Source organism: Salvia splendens, chromosome 6 (genome assembly GCF_004379255.2).
Source record: "Salvia splendens isolate huo1 chromosome 6, SspV2, whole genome shotgun sequence".
NCBI lineage: Eukaryota > Viridiplantae > Streptophyta > Magnoliopsida > Lamiales > Lamiaceae > Salvia > Salvia splendens.
Genome location: NC_056037.1, coordinates 3070316 through 3081251, shown reverse-complemented (window position 1 = coordinate 3081251; position 10936 = coordinate 3070316). Strand labels below are relative to the sequence as shown.

The window sequence follows — 10936 nt, the reverse complement described above, 5'->3', positions numbered from 1 at the left end:
AAGTTTAATCACACTAATAAGTTGACTTTATGCATATTAGCACAACAGTATCTTTTCCGCATAGTCAAATCCAAATATTTAACTACTAATAATGTATTGTCATAACACTAATAATTTTTTTTGTTACAGATGTGTAAAAATTAGGTTCACCACTAGATGCGCACTATGCGTAATATTGAATGGCCGAAACCATCCGTGCGCCACAGTGTGCATTTTCATGCTAACACTGTTGTAATAGTCGATTTAATGTAAATAAATTAATAAAATCGACTTTATTGGAGCTTTTTAAAAACTCTAACAAATAGGTTAGTTAATTATATAAGGTTGAAAAACCAAAATCAAGTTTTAGAGTAGCAAAATTGTTTCTCTTAATTTATCTAATAATGCCTTAATTAAGTGGAAAACTTGCAAATGAAAAATATACTTACTAATTTTATACATGATCATGATCACTATGGTCACTTCTAATAATAAGAAACTAGGGGTGAGCAAAAAAATCGGAAACCGAATATCCGAACCGAACCAAGGTAGTGTATGTCAAAGTATAAGAAATTAGAGATTCTCCACACATTATTGGTTATATTAATGCAAATAAACATGAAAAAAAAACATTAAAAAAGAAAAGGAGTATTACTCTACATCATCAAGAAATCAATAATATTGCATAGAGAATCCCTTATACATCCCCAAAAAAACACAAAAAATTAAAAAGTTTTTACTAATCTCATAAATCTGAGACTAACAAAGCATCCCAAATCATATCCATATCCAAAGAAGGCACTCTGCTCAATTGATGAACCGCATCACCTTCTCCACTCCCACTCCCAATCCCAATCGCTTCGACGACGCTGCTGCTGCTGCTGCTTTTCTTCATCTCAGCCACCTCCTCTCCCCCTTTCTCAATCACCTCCTCCGACGAAGATGACGACCCTCCCGCCTCCTTCTTCGCCTGCGCCACCGCCTTCAGCTTCGCCTCCAGCAGCGCCACCGTGCTGCTGCACAGCGAGTTCGCCCTGATCTTGTGCTTCATGTGAGGGAAGTTGAGGTGAGCGTAGTCCCCCCTCAGCAGGTACGCGGCCGTGTCGTACGCGAACGCCGCCTCCTCCGCCGTGTCGAACGTCCCCAGCCACACCCTCGTCCGGTTACGAGGCAGCCGTATCTCCGCCACCCACTTCCCCCAGTGCCGCTGCCTCACCCCCCTGAACAGCTTCCCCGACCCCGCCGCTCTCTTCATCGGCTGCGTCTTCATCTTCAGCCATGTCTGCCGGTTTTGATCAGCTTCCGCGGCGGGGAAGTAAGGGTTTTCCTGAAAAGACAAATCTACCCCCGGTATCGCAGGTGATGGAGCGTGGGGTAGGTTGTATGTTGGAAGAAAAGAATGTGCATGAAGCTTTCTCACAAAACTCTCTTTAGAAAACTCAGATAATTGAATATTCAAAGGCTCCATCTTTGGAAATTTCTTAGCCATGTGAATGTCAAATAGAGAGAGAGAGAAGAAATGACATAGCTTGCGGCCACAAGGGTATTTATAACAAGTAATATGTTAATTAATGAATTAAAGCATTGCGGTTATTCAGAAATTCGTGCTCGACCAATGAAAAGTGAACAGGTGCGGTGTTGTCGCTCCTGCGTCTTGGGATTATTAATTATTATTAGGGTTAATGTATAAATATTCTTGGATGATAGTGACAAGAACCTCCTTAAACTCTCTCTAGATTTACTTTTTTGTTTGGTTGTTCTTCAATCAACAAACATGTGATTTATCTATTCGTCCACATGATAGCACAAACAAAAGTGTCATCATTTCAGTTTGTTAGTTAAAATAGTATAAAGCATACTTCGATCCCACACTAACTTTTTTTGGGTTTAAGATAAATAACTAATTAAAGGTTAAGTAATCAAGGTTTAATCACTTTTGTGGGATTTGTAAAATATTACTGTATTATAATGAGTAGAATGTTATAGAGGAAGCTCTCTCAATTCTCTAATAAATGTCTTCGGTTACAAATTACGTGTATCAAAAAAATTACTAGTAGCATTTTGTATCCTTGTTATCGATATATTACATTAAATATCCAAAAGGTAAAAGTTTTGTACCGATGACAGGGATAAAATAAAAGTGTAATATCAATTTGTTGTAGTATTAATTCTGAAACTAAACACGCTACAAAAAAAACGAGATCTGAAGCTGGCGTTGATCTCACATCCAATTTTACCGTTGGATTTTACCTACATGGGATCCGTAGGTAAATTTTCCAATGGCCAAAATTTGTCGGTAAACTTTTTTTTGGGACAGGCTTTGGCTATTGCCGATTGCCACGATCCGTCTGGTAAGTTCTGTCTTTTGTAGTGACAATCATTAATAAAATTTGTTTCAAATTAAAGATGAACTTTGATGAATGGATGTCTAAGTCTTGTCATGAACTTGATTTGATAGTTGTTATTTATGTTTTGATTAATTAATTCCTCGAATGGCAAGAAATTGAACTTTTTATGGGTTGTTAACATCACATTTCTAATGTAGTACTAAATCCACGAATTCGGTGAAAAGTTAATGAAGTTATCATTTAATATCTTATCTACTAATTATTGTAATTAGGCGCATTTCTTTATTCATAATGAAGTTTAGGGCCATCCAATGATTGGCTGTCGTTACGTTTTATTTAAGCGCAAAACATAGTTAACATTATCATCAAGCAGTATTATTAGAAAGAAAAGGGCAAATAAACTATTTTTCTTGCATCATAGATGTGAGGAAATCATGGCTGTCTTTTTCCTAATCTAGTTGTAAAATAATTAGGAAAGTCTAGAGCAAACAACTAATTAAGGTATTCATACAACTTTTGGCTTTTCTTCTGGCATCGAAACGTGGCCTTTGAGGTGAGGTTGGAGACGCTTTAACAACTCATAATTAAAATCAAATTAAAAATAAAGATTGAATTAATTAGGGTTTTTTGAGAAAAACGACCAATATTTTCACCTCCAAATTCGAGCCACAAATTATTAGAATATGCATCATTTTCATATAGTGTCAATGTATCAACATTCTTAAGCCACTCCTCAATGTCAATAAGTCTATATTCACTTTCTTGATCTAACCTCCAAAGGGGATGAATAAGCATCTCAACGCATGTGTGTGCATTTTTGTTGCCATACTATATGTCTGGGGTGAATTTTGTCATTTTATCATCAAGAATCATTAAATATCTATGTGGTAACTAAAATTATTTAAGTAGATGGAAGTTCGTGTAGGACTATTTCGCTATAGGAGACGGCACAAAGATTCAAATCAAAATACACATAAAAGTAACCATTAAATTATGTACACGATGAAATACAATTTAATTGGTAAGACAACTTCCCTTTTATTTAATGGATAGAGAGTTTAAGTCACTATAGATGAATGAGAAATCGTTATTGATTACCCTTTAAAAACATAAAGAAAATAACAATTAAACTAGAGATAGATCTGAATCTTAATCCATATCATGATGAGACAATTAATTACTCATTTAAGAATTATGTTATTGTTAGTGAAAAATATAGGCATAAACTGTATATTAGAATTCAAAAAAAAAAAAAAAAAACTAACTGTATATTAGAATTCATCCCGTTCAATGTGAGAAAGCTAGGAAATCATCTATTGAACATACGTATTATTTGTCTAATAGTAAAATATTACTTACATTTGAAACATTCTGAACTTATGATCTACAATAGAGAAATACTCCATTCATTAATTGTTATCATAAATCATGTCAGTAGCACCTTTCTCTTGAACATTCGATAAAAGGCGAAATTAATTGCTTGGTAAAATGAGATGTCTCGTGCACTTTCCGAGCTCAGATAACAATATGTCAATAATCATTAGGGTGTCCCAACATCAACAACAAAACCTACACCTTTAAGGCTTTAAATCTCACGAATAATAATTAGAAAAAAGCTATGTGGCCACATTATGGCCCGCCATAAACTGGTTTAATAGCAAAAAAAAAACGGTTTACTTGAAATTTCCGGTTTAGTAATTGTTGATTTACTTGTATACCCTTGTCATAATTGAAAGAGAAATTGGCGGACTTTGCTCTTCTTCTCCCCTCTTAATATTATTCTCCCGCAAGCGCCAGCGTTTCCACAAAATGGATCCAATTTTATTTTCCTAATGATTTGCGCACAAAATTCTTATTTTACGATACCTAAATTCTCGTATGAGTTTAGCTTCATGTCAAGTCTAGCAAATAAGTTTTGATTTTTTTACTTATGTCCATGTGTGACGATAAATCAATAGAGAGAAGCAATTTGATTGTTTTTGAAGAATCGTCGTTGCAGATATGGTGTTGCAGAAGTGAATATATGGATGGCGACGTGGTGTATAGCATTGGAAACTAGAAACAGGAAGAATATGTATTTGGAGTTGGGCCCATACTTACTATTCTCTCCAGGGCAGAACTAGCAATTCAAATAAAATTTTGAAAATAATATATATATATTTAAAATATTTTTTCAAAATTCTTACCTTTCCTACTTCTTTTTATAAGTTTATAAAATGATAAAAACACAAATAAATAATGAATTTTAAATGCAAAAATATTTTTATAAGTATTAATAGTCTTTCAAATTATGCAGTTTAGTAATATTTGCTAAGTCCTATAACACAATATTAAATCACAAAATTTTAATTTTTCTCAATTACTATCACATTAGTATTAAAAATGTCTTCATTTTTACGACTTTATTTACGTGAATGAGACAATTGAGAACAACATAAATTTCTTGATTTAATTTTTACAGATTAACTAAAATTAGACCATATTTCATGATTTAAATAACTGTTAGTAACATTTTTAAAACATAAATATTAAAGTAAATGCAAGATAAATAGCACACGACATTATTCATCAAATAAAAAGAGTATTTTCCTAAATCTCTGAAAACACACGACTAAAGTTATAATGTGCTCCTATTTCGCAAATCATATTTAATCACACAAAAGAAACGGATATTCCCCAAATCAATTACTCCATAATCAAAAAATGGGCCCCACTGCTGCCAACTGTAAAGTAAATGAGAGTAATTAATCTTTCTAACTCCTTTCCCTTCCTCTCACAGCATAAAAACTGAAAAACGTAAAAACATGGGCGGTCACAATGCAGACACCGGCAGCGTCAGGAGCGGCCGTGGTGGGGTTCTGGTACCGGCGCCGGCCAAGCCACCGCTCCAGCGGTGGCTTGGCTCACGCTAGGTCCGTCCCTGATTCTCTCTTCCCAACTATTGAAAAAAATTGTTTTAATTATTTCAATTTAAAGAGCTTACAATAATAAGTAAATGTAAAAATGTGCATTTATAAATAACATAATACTATAAAGTATAATATTGTAATAGTTTACAGTTGTTTTATTAAACATAAATAAACATGAGTTATGCCATAAGTTCAAAAATAATGTTAATAGACCTTAAAACATTAACAGTTTATATTTTAATAATTTCAGAATAAACTGATTAATTATATGAGGTAAAAATTTGTCACTGACTTTTAGTTAAGCATTGATTATATAAGACTTTTTATTCTTGGAATTTATAATTTTACCTTAAAATTTCAAATTGAAACCTGTTGTTTGAGACAAGTTGTAATTCTCAACCAAGTATTTTGACACCGGTTTTGAGTAGGAAAAAAGTTTGCAACGACAATGATATTCTCGACGGTACTATTTACTTTAGTGTGGATAATGCAACGGGGATAATAATTAAGATTTTATTTGAAAAATAACAATAAAGATCATCATATAATCAAACAAATACATGGATTTTAAAATTTAAGGAATCAAATTACTCAATCGAATATAAATTGGTTTGATATTTAATTGAAGCTATATTTGACTGAGCAAAGTTCAATAGTGCTTGCTTTCACTTAAATATAAGACACAATTAAATTATTCAATTGAACTTAGAAACAGTTGAACAATTCAATGGTGTTTAGATTCACTCGATTATAAGATTTAACTAAATGATCCAACTACACTTGAGTTGATTGAATATAGTACTATCAATTGAACAATTTAATAGTGCTTCGAATCACTTGGTTATAAGATGTAACTATATATTCAATAAAATAGTTAATTGAACATAGAATCAATTGAGCAATTCAATAGTACTTAGATTCACTTGATCGTAAAATGTAACTAAACAATTCAATCGAACTTAGAGTTAACTGAACATAGAATCAACTGAGCAATAGTAATACTTAGATTCACTTAATTATAAGATGTAATTAGAGAGTTCAATTGAACAATTGAATAATGCTTAGACTCACTTGAATTATTCATTTGAATCTACAATTTACCTTAATTGCCCAACCACAGTTGAAAATAAGATATAAAAGGTAAATGAATTAATTTGATACACTCCAAAAATTTTATTAATACTACTACTCAATTTAATTGAATCTTATATAAAAATCGAACAATTCAATAATGTTTAGATTCAATTACATATTATATGTGAATTTTATATTAAACTGGATAATTCATTCTTTTTTAAATTAGAATTAAAGTTATACATTAATCGATATTCAATTGTTCATTTGTATCTAAAATTCACCTTAATTGTTCAATTACATTTAAAAAATAGAATATAAAAGTAGTAGATTGATTTGTTCAATTATCATTTCCATTAGATTGACTTTCTTTAAATGAGTTTATTAATACACTTATCGTGTAAATTTTCCTTTTTAAAAATTATAACTACGATTCATTATATATTTTAAATTTATAAATAGATTTTTAATCTATAATTTAAATTTATAATATTAAGAAAGAAAAATGTTACTAAAATGGCATTTTTCGTACATCAGTCCATCACTAACATGTCAGTACTAAAATCTTACAAGAGATGATAGATTATTAAACTCTCATTAAGTAGTAATTAAATCTGCTATTAAGGAGTAATTAATGCATCTTTCATTCAAAATTTGAAATTTGAAAGAGGCTGAATTCTCTATAATCGATGGAGGGAAACAAAAAGACTAAAAATGGGAGAAGGATATTTAAGTAATTTTAATTTTCTAATATTTGCAAATTGACTAAGTTAATCATGTGCTGCTGCCATAATGTGGTCATTTAGCATCACTCTAATAATTATCGTAAATCATTTCACTAGACATGATGAGGATATACATCAATCATAAACCATCTTTTTTCTTGCAGAAAATAGCTCAAATCCCAACCCAATTCACCTCCAAACACACAAATTATTCAGGAATTGATGAATACTATGATGTCAACCAATTTCCTTTTAGAATTACCAAATCATCCAACCCTGGAATGTCTAATTGGAACAGACAAGAGACAAAGATTCTCATCAATCCCTTGTTCACTTTTGTCAGTTCAAATTATTCTAAGGATTAACAGATATTCTAATGCCTATTTAAAGCCAAGTAGCACATGGTTTTCCCCTAGCTAATTCTGTTGTTTTCACTAACCCAAAATATTATTGAATGCTGCAAGTTGATCAAAGTTGCTTTTAACTTTATTTTTCTTTTTCTTCATCATCATCATGTAGTAGTACTACTTTATTCCTGCCACAATTTTGGACTTTAAAGACATGTATATATTGGAATAAAACCAAGATCCTTGTAGCAACACATTCACTTTAGTTTCCAAAACAAGGCTTAGGCATGTGGATGGATTCATTAGCCACATTATTGCTAGTAGCATGTGTTGATCAATTAATTATCGAAATTAGGCTTTTCTTTTTATGTTTGAACATCACATCAAATAATGTAGGAAGTCTACAAAAAACAAAATAACGATGAGAATGGAATATGTTGTGGTTATATAGTGCTCATTTAACTTCTCCTTTTCCAAAATTCTTAGACGAGAAGATAAGAACTTTGCTAGCTTCACCAATTTTCAAATGATAAAATTTTATATACTTTCTTCATTTTTGAATATCCACAAAATGGTTTTTGACTAACTTGCCATATTGATTCTCAAATAAATAAAAACTTTTGAATTTTGTTCTTACCTAATATTTGTATGTTGAAGAGTCATATATTTGTGACTCAAAGCAGAACGCTTTATTTATATGGTTTAGAGTAGAAAATTTGTTGTAATTTTTTCCTACCATTATAAAACAAGGGTTTGGTTTGATATAGGGATATTTAAAAAGCATACTTGAAATTTTGTCACACAATTGGTTCCTCATTTATAAGTTATAAATTATTTTTAAAGGAGAAGAGAAAGGGGAGTATTGGAGTTTGATCGTCGATGTCCCACTTTCCGAGTTCTGATAATACCCTTGTCAGTTGTCATAAAAAATCCTTACATTATCAAAGGACGAAATGATTTTATTCAAATTGATATGATTATAAAGGTCCGTTAATTAGTTTTTTTTCAGATAAAACTATTTAATACCAAAAATAACTAAACATTAAAATAAATGAGTAGGAAAGTTGAAAAGTTAGAAATACATCCCAATGGATTCCCCTCCCCCAATCGATGTTTACTTTTATTGCACACCACTTGCTCTCTAGCAATAAAATATTCACACAATTTTCATCTTCTTATGGGAAATAGAATCTAGCTTTATATATTTTGTTACAATCATACCCAAAAAGAATCAATTTAATCATGAGAAACATTCTATATATATATATATATATATATATATATATAGGGTTGCGTTAAAGATAGAACCATTCTTAAGTGTAGAACCTAGAACTCTACATATTTTATTCATTGGATGAGGAAAAAATGACGGTCAAGATTAAAAATCATACATATTAGACTATGTTTTCACGACATTCCGGACTCAACATGTGAAAAAACTCACATGTTGATGGAAGAATGAATGAAACGAAGAAGAGTCCATGCATGCTTTATTTTTTCACTTATCTGCATTCACCCATTAATAATAGTTTTGGTTGTAATGGGAAGTTGTTGTGCAAATCAACACCATTGGATTAAAAGATCTAACGACCTCCGTTTGGCATTTGTTCTACGTTTAAGAATGGTTCTACGTTTAAGAATGGTTCTATCTTGATCACAATCCTATATATATATATATATATATATATATATATATATATATATTTCATTATTTTCTACACATTTTTTTGAATTCTATTCAATACCATAATTTTATTTATTTATTTGAAGTTATAAATAAAACGAACAAATTAACATCAAAATAGGATAGTGCTCTCATATATAAGGACTAAGGTATGTAAAATTATTTTCCGTATAATGAATACATATATTACTACTACTGTAACGTACATGAATAACAAAAATGTCTTTAAACATACGTTACTTGACATTAATAAAGTGTTATTCTCAATATTGCATATTCTTACAATTATGGACAAATAATATAGTTTTTGACATTTTATTTTCTAATTTTGTGTTTTTTACTGTTGAACCTTTACCACGGTTTAGACATAGCTCTAAGCATTTTTTTACAACAAGAAACTTAAACCTAGCCAACAACTCTTAATCACTAGCTAGTGGCATAATTAAACTACATGAAAAAGGAAATTTTATTTCAAGAGATGTAGTAATAGTTTTGTGTCACTTTTGTCCATGTACGCATATCATAATTTATATATTTTGTCAATTAAGTGACTGCATACTTAGACAACCGGCAAAGTTTTAATTAGCGATTAAATAAAATTATCATGTTCTGCAAAAGCTTAGTTGTACTTGCCCCCATCTTCTCTTCAACAATAAGACCATCATGCCTTCCACCAATTATAAATCAAAATGCTTTTCGGATTATTCTAATTAATCAAGCTTATCGCTGTTTAATTAATATTATCGTCATAAGCTAGACAACTAAACACTAAGGAAGTTACGTGGTCCAAATTAGTCATAAAATGTCGAAACAAAAGTTAGGTGCACAAAAAGAAAAGTGCAATTAAAAAACTCTTCAATAAATTGGTCAGTCACACGTGTCACTAACTCCTAGATCACTACTTCGATTGATTTATTACACATGTTTTCCCAGTAATTACGTTTATGGAGCACATAATTTAGCACAATTATGTTTTGTACTAAAAGTTTGTGATAGTGAAATAATGGAGAGTATTATTTTATTGGAGTTTGTATATTTGTTCAAAAACTATGTCCATGCTTTCGTAGTAAGCCATCAGTATATCATCTTGATCTCAAATTATACTTCCTCCGTTTTTTTATAGTTGGGTCATTTTCCATTTCGGGAAATTTCTTCATAGTTGAGTCATTTCCATATATAGTAACTATTTTCTCTTTCTTACTTTACTCTCTCTTACTTTTTTCTCTCTACTTTATTCACTTTATACTTTATTCTCTCCACCTTTTTCTCTCTCTTACTTATTTTATCTATTTATTCAACACACTCAATATCTTTTTTTTAAACTCTGTGCCGAAAAGTTTCGCCTCTACTATGGTGAAACGGAGGGAGTACTAAATTTGATTTTGTTAAAAAAGGTTGTTTATTAGCATTAGGTTGTACTTGTATCGGCCTTTGTGAATTGGGAAAACGATGTAACGTAGATTAGAGCATCGGTAGCACCATACTCAACGATAAAGCTTGTGCCTCAAAGTCGAGAGCACGTGGGCGTTGCACGTCTGATTCCATTGACCCATTGGGCAATGTCATTGCACTACGTAGCATTTTTCTTAATAATTACTCCCTTTGTACTAATTTTTCCTTTTTGTTTGTCCCAATCAAGATGGTCACTTTCCAATTTTGGAAATAACCTCTTCTCTATTCTCTCCTCATTAAAATATTCAACTACTTTTTTCCTCTCTACTTTATTCCACCTAACAACATTCCTAGAATCTCGTGCCACTCAAGAATGTGGCCATCTTGAGTAGGACTGTGGGAGTAGTATTTACTTGTTTTTTAAATCCAAAAAAATGGATTTAAATGTAGAAAATTATTCCAATGGTTAACTTTCCGT

The 10936-nt window shown here is 31.2% G+C and overlaps 1 protein-coding gene across 1 annotated transcript; it reads right to left on the bottom strand.

The window, feature by feature from the left end:
• Positions 1-577: 577 nt before the first annotated feature.
• Positions 578-1595, bottom strand: LOC121808515 (ethylene-responsive transcription factor ERF062-like). The gene has a single exon (XM_042209054.1). It carries the CDS (start codon positions 1466-1468, stop codon positions 725-727), a length of 744 nt encoding a protein of 247 aa, XP_042064988.1. The 5' UTR covers positions 1469-1595; the 3' UTR covers positions 578-724.
• Positions 1596-10936: the final 9341 nt, after the last annotated feature.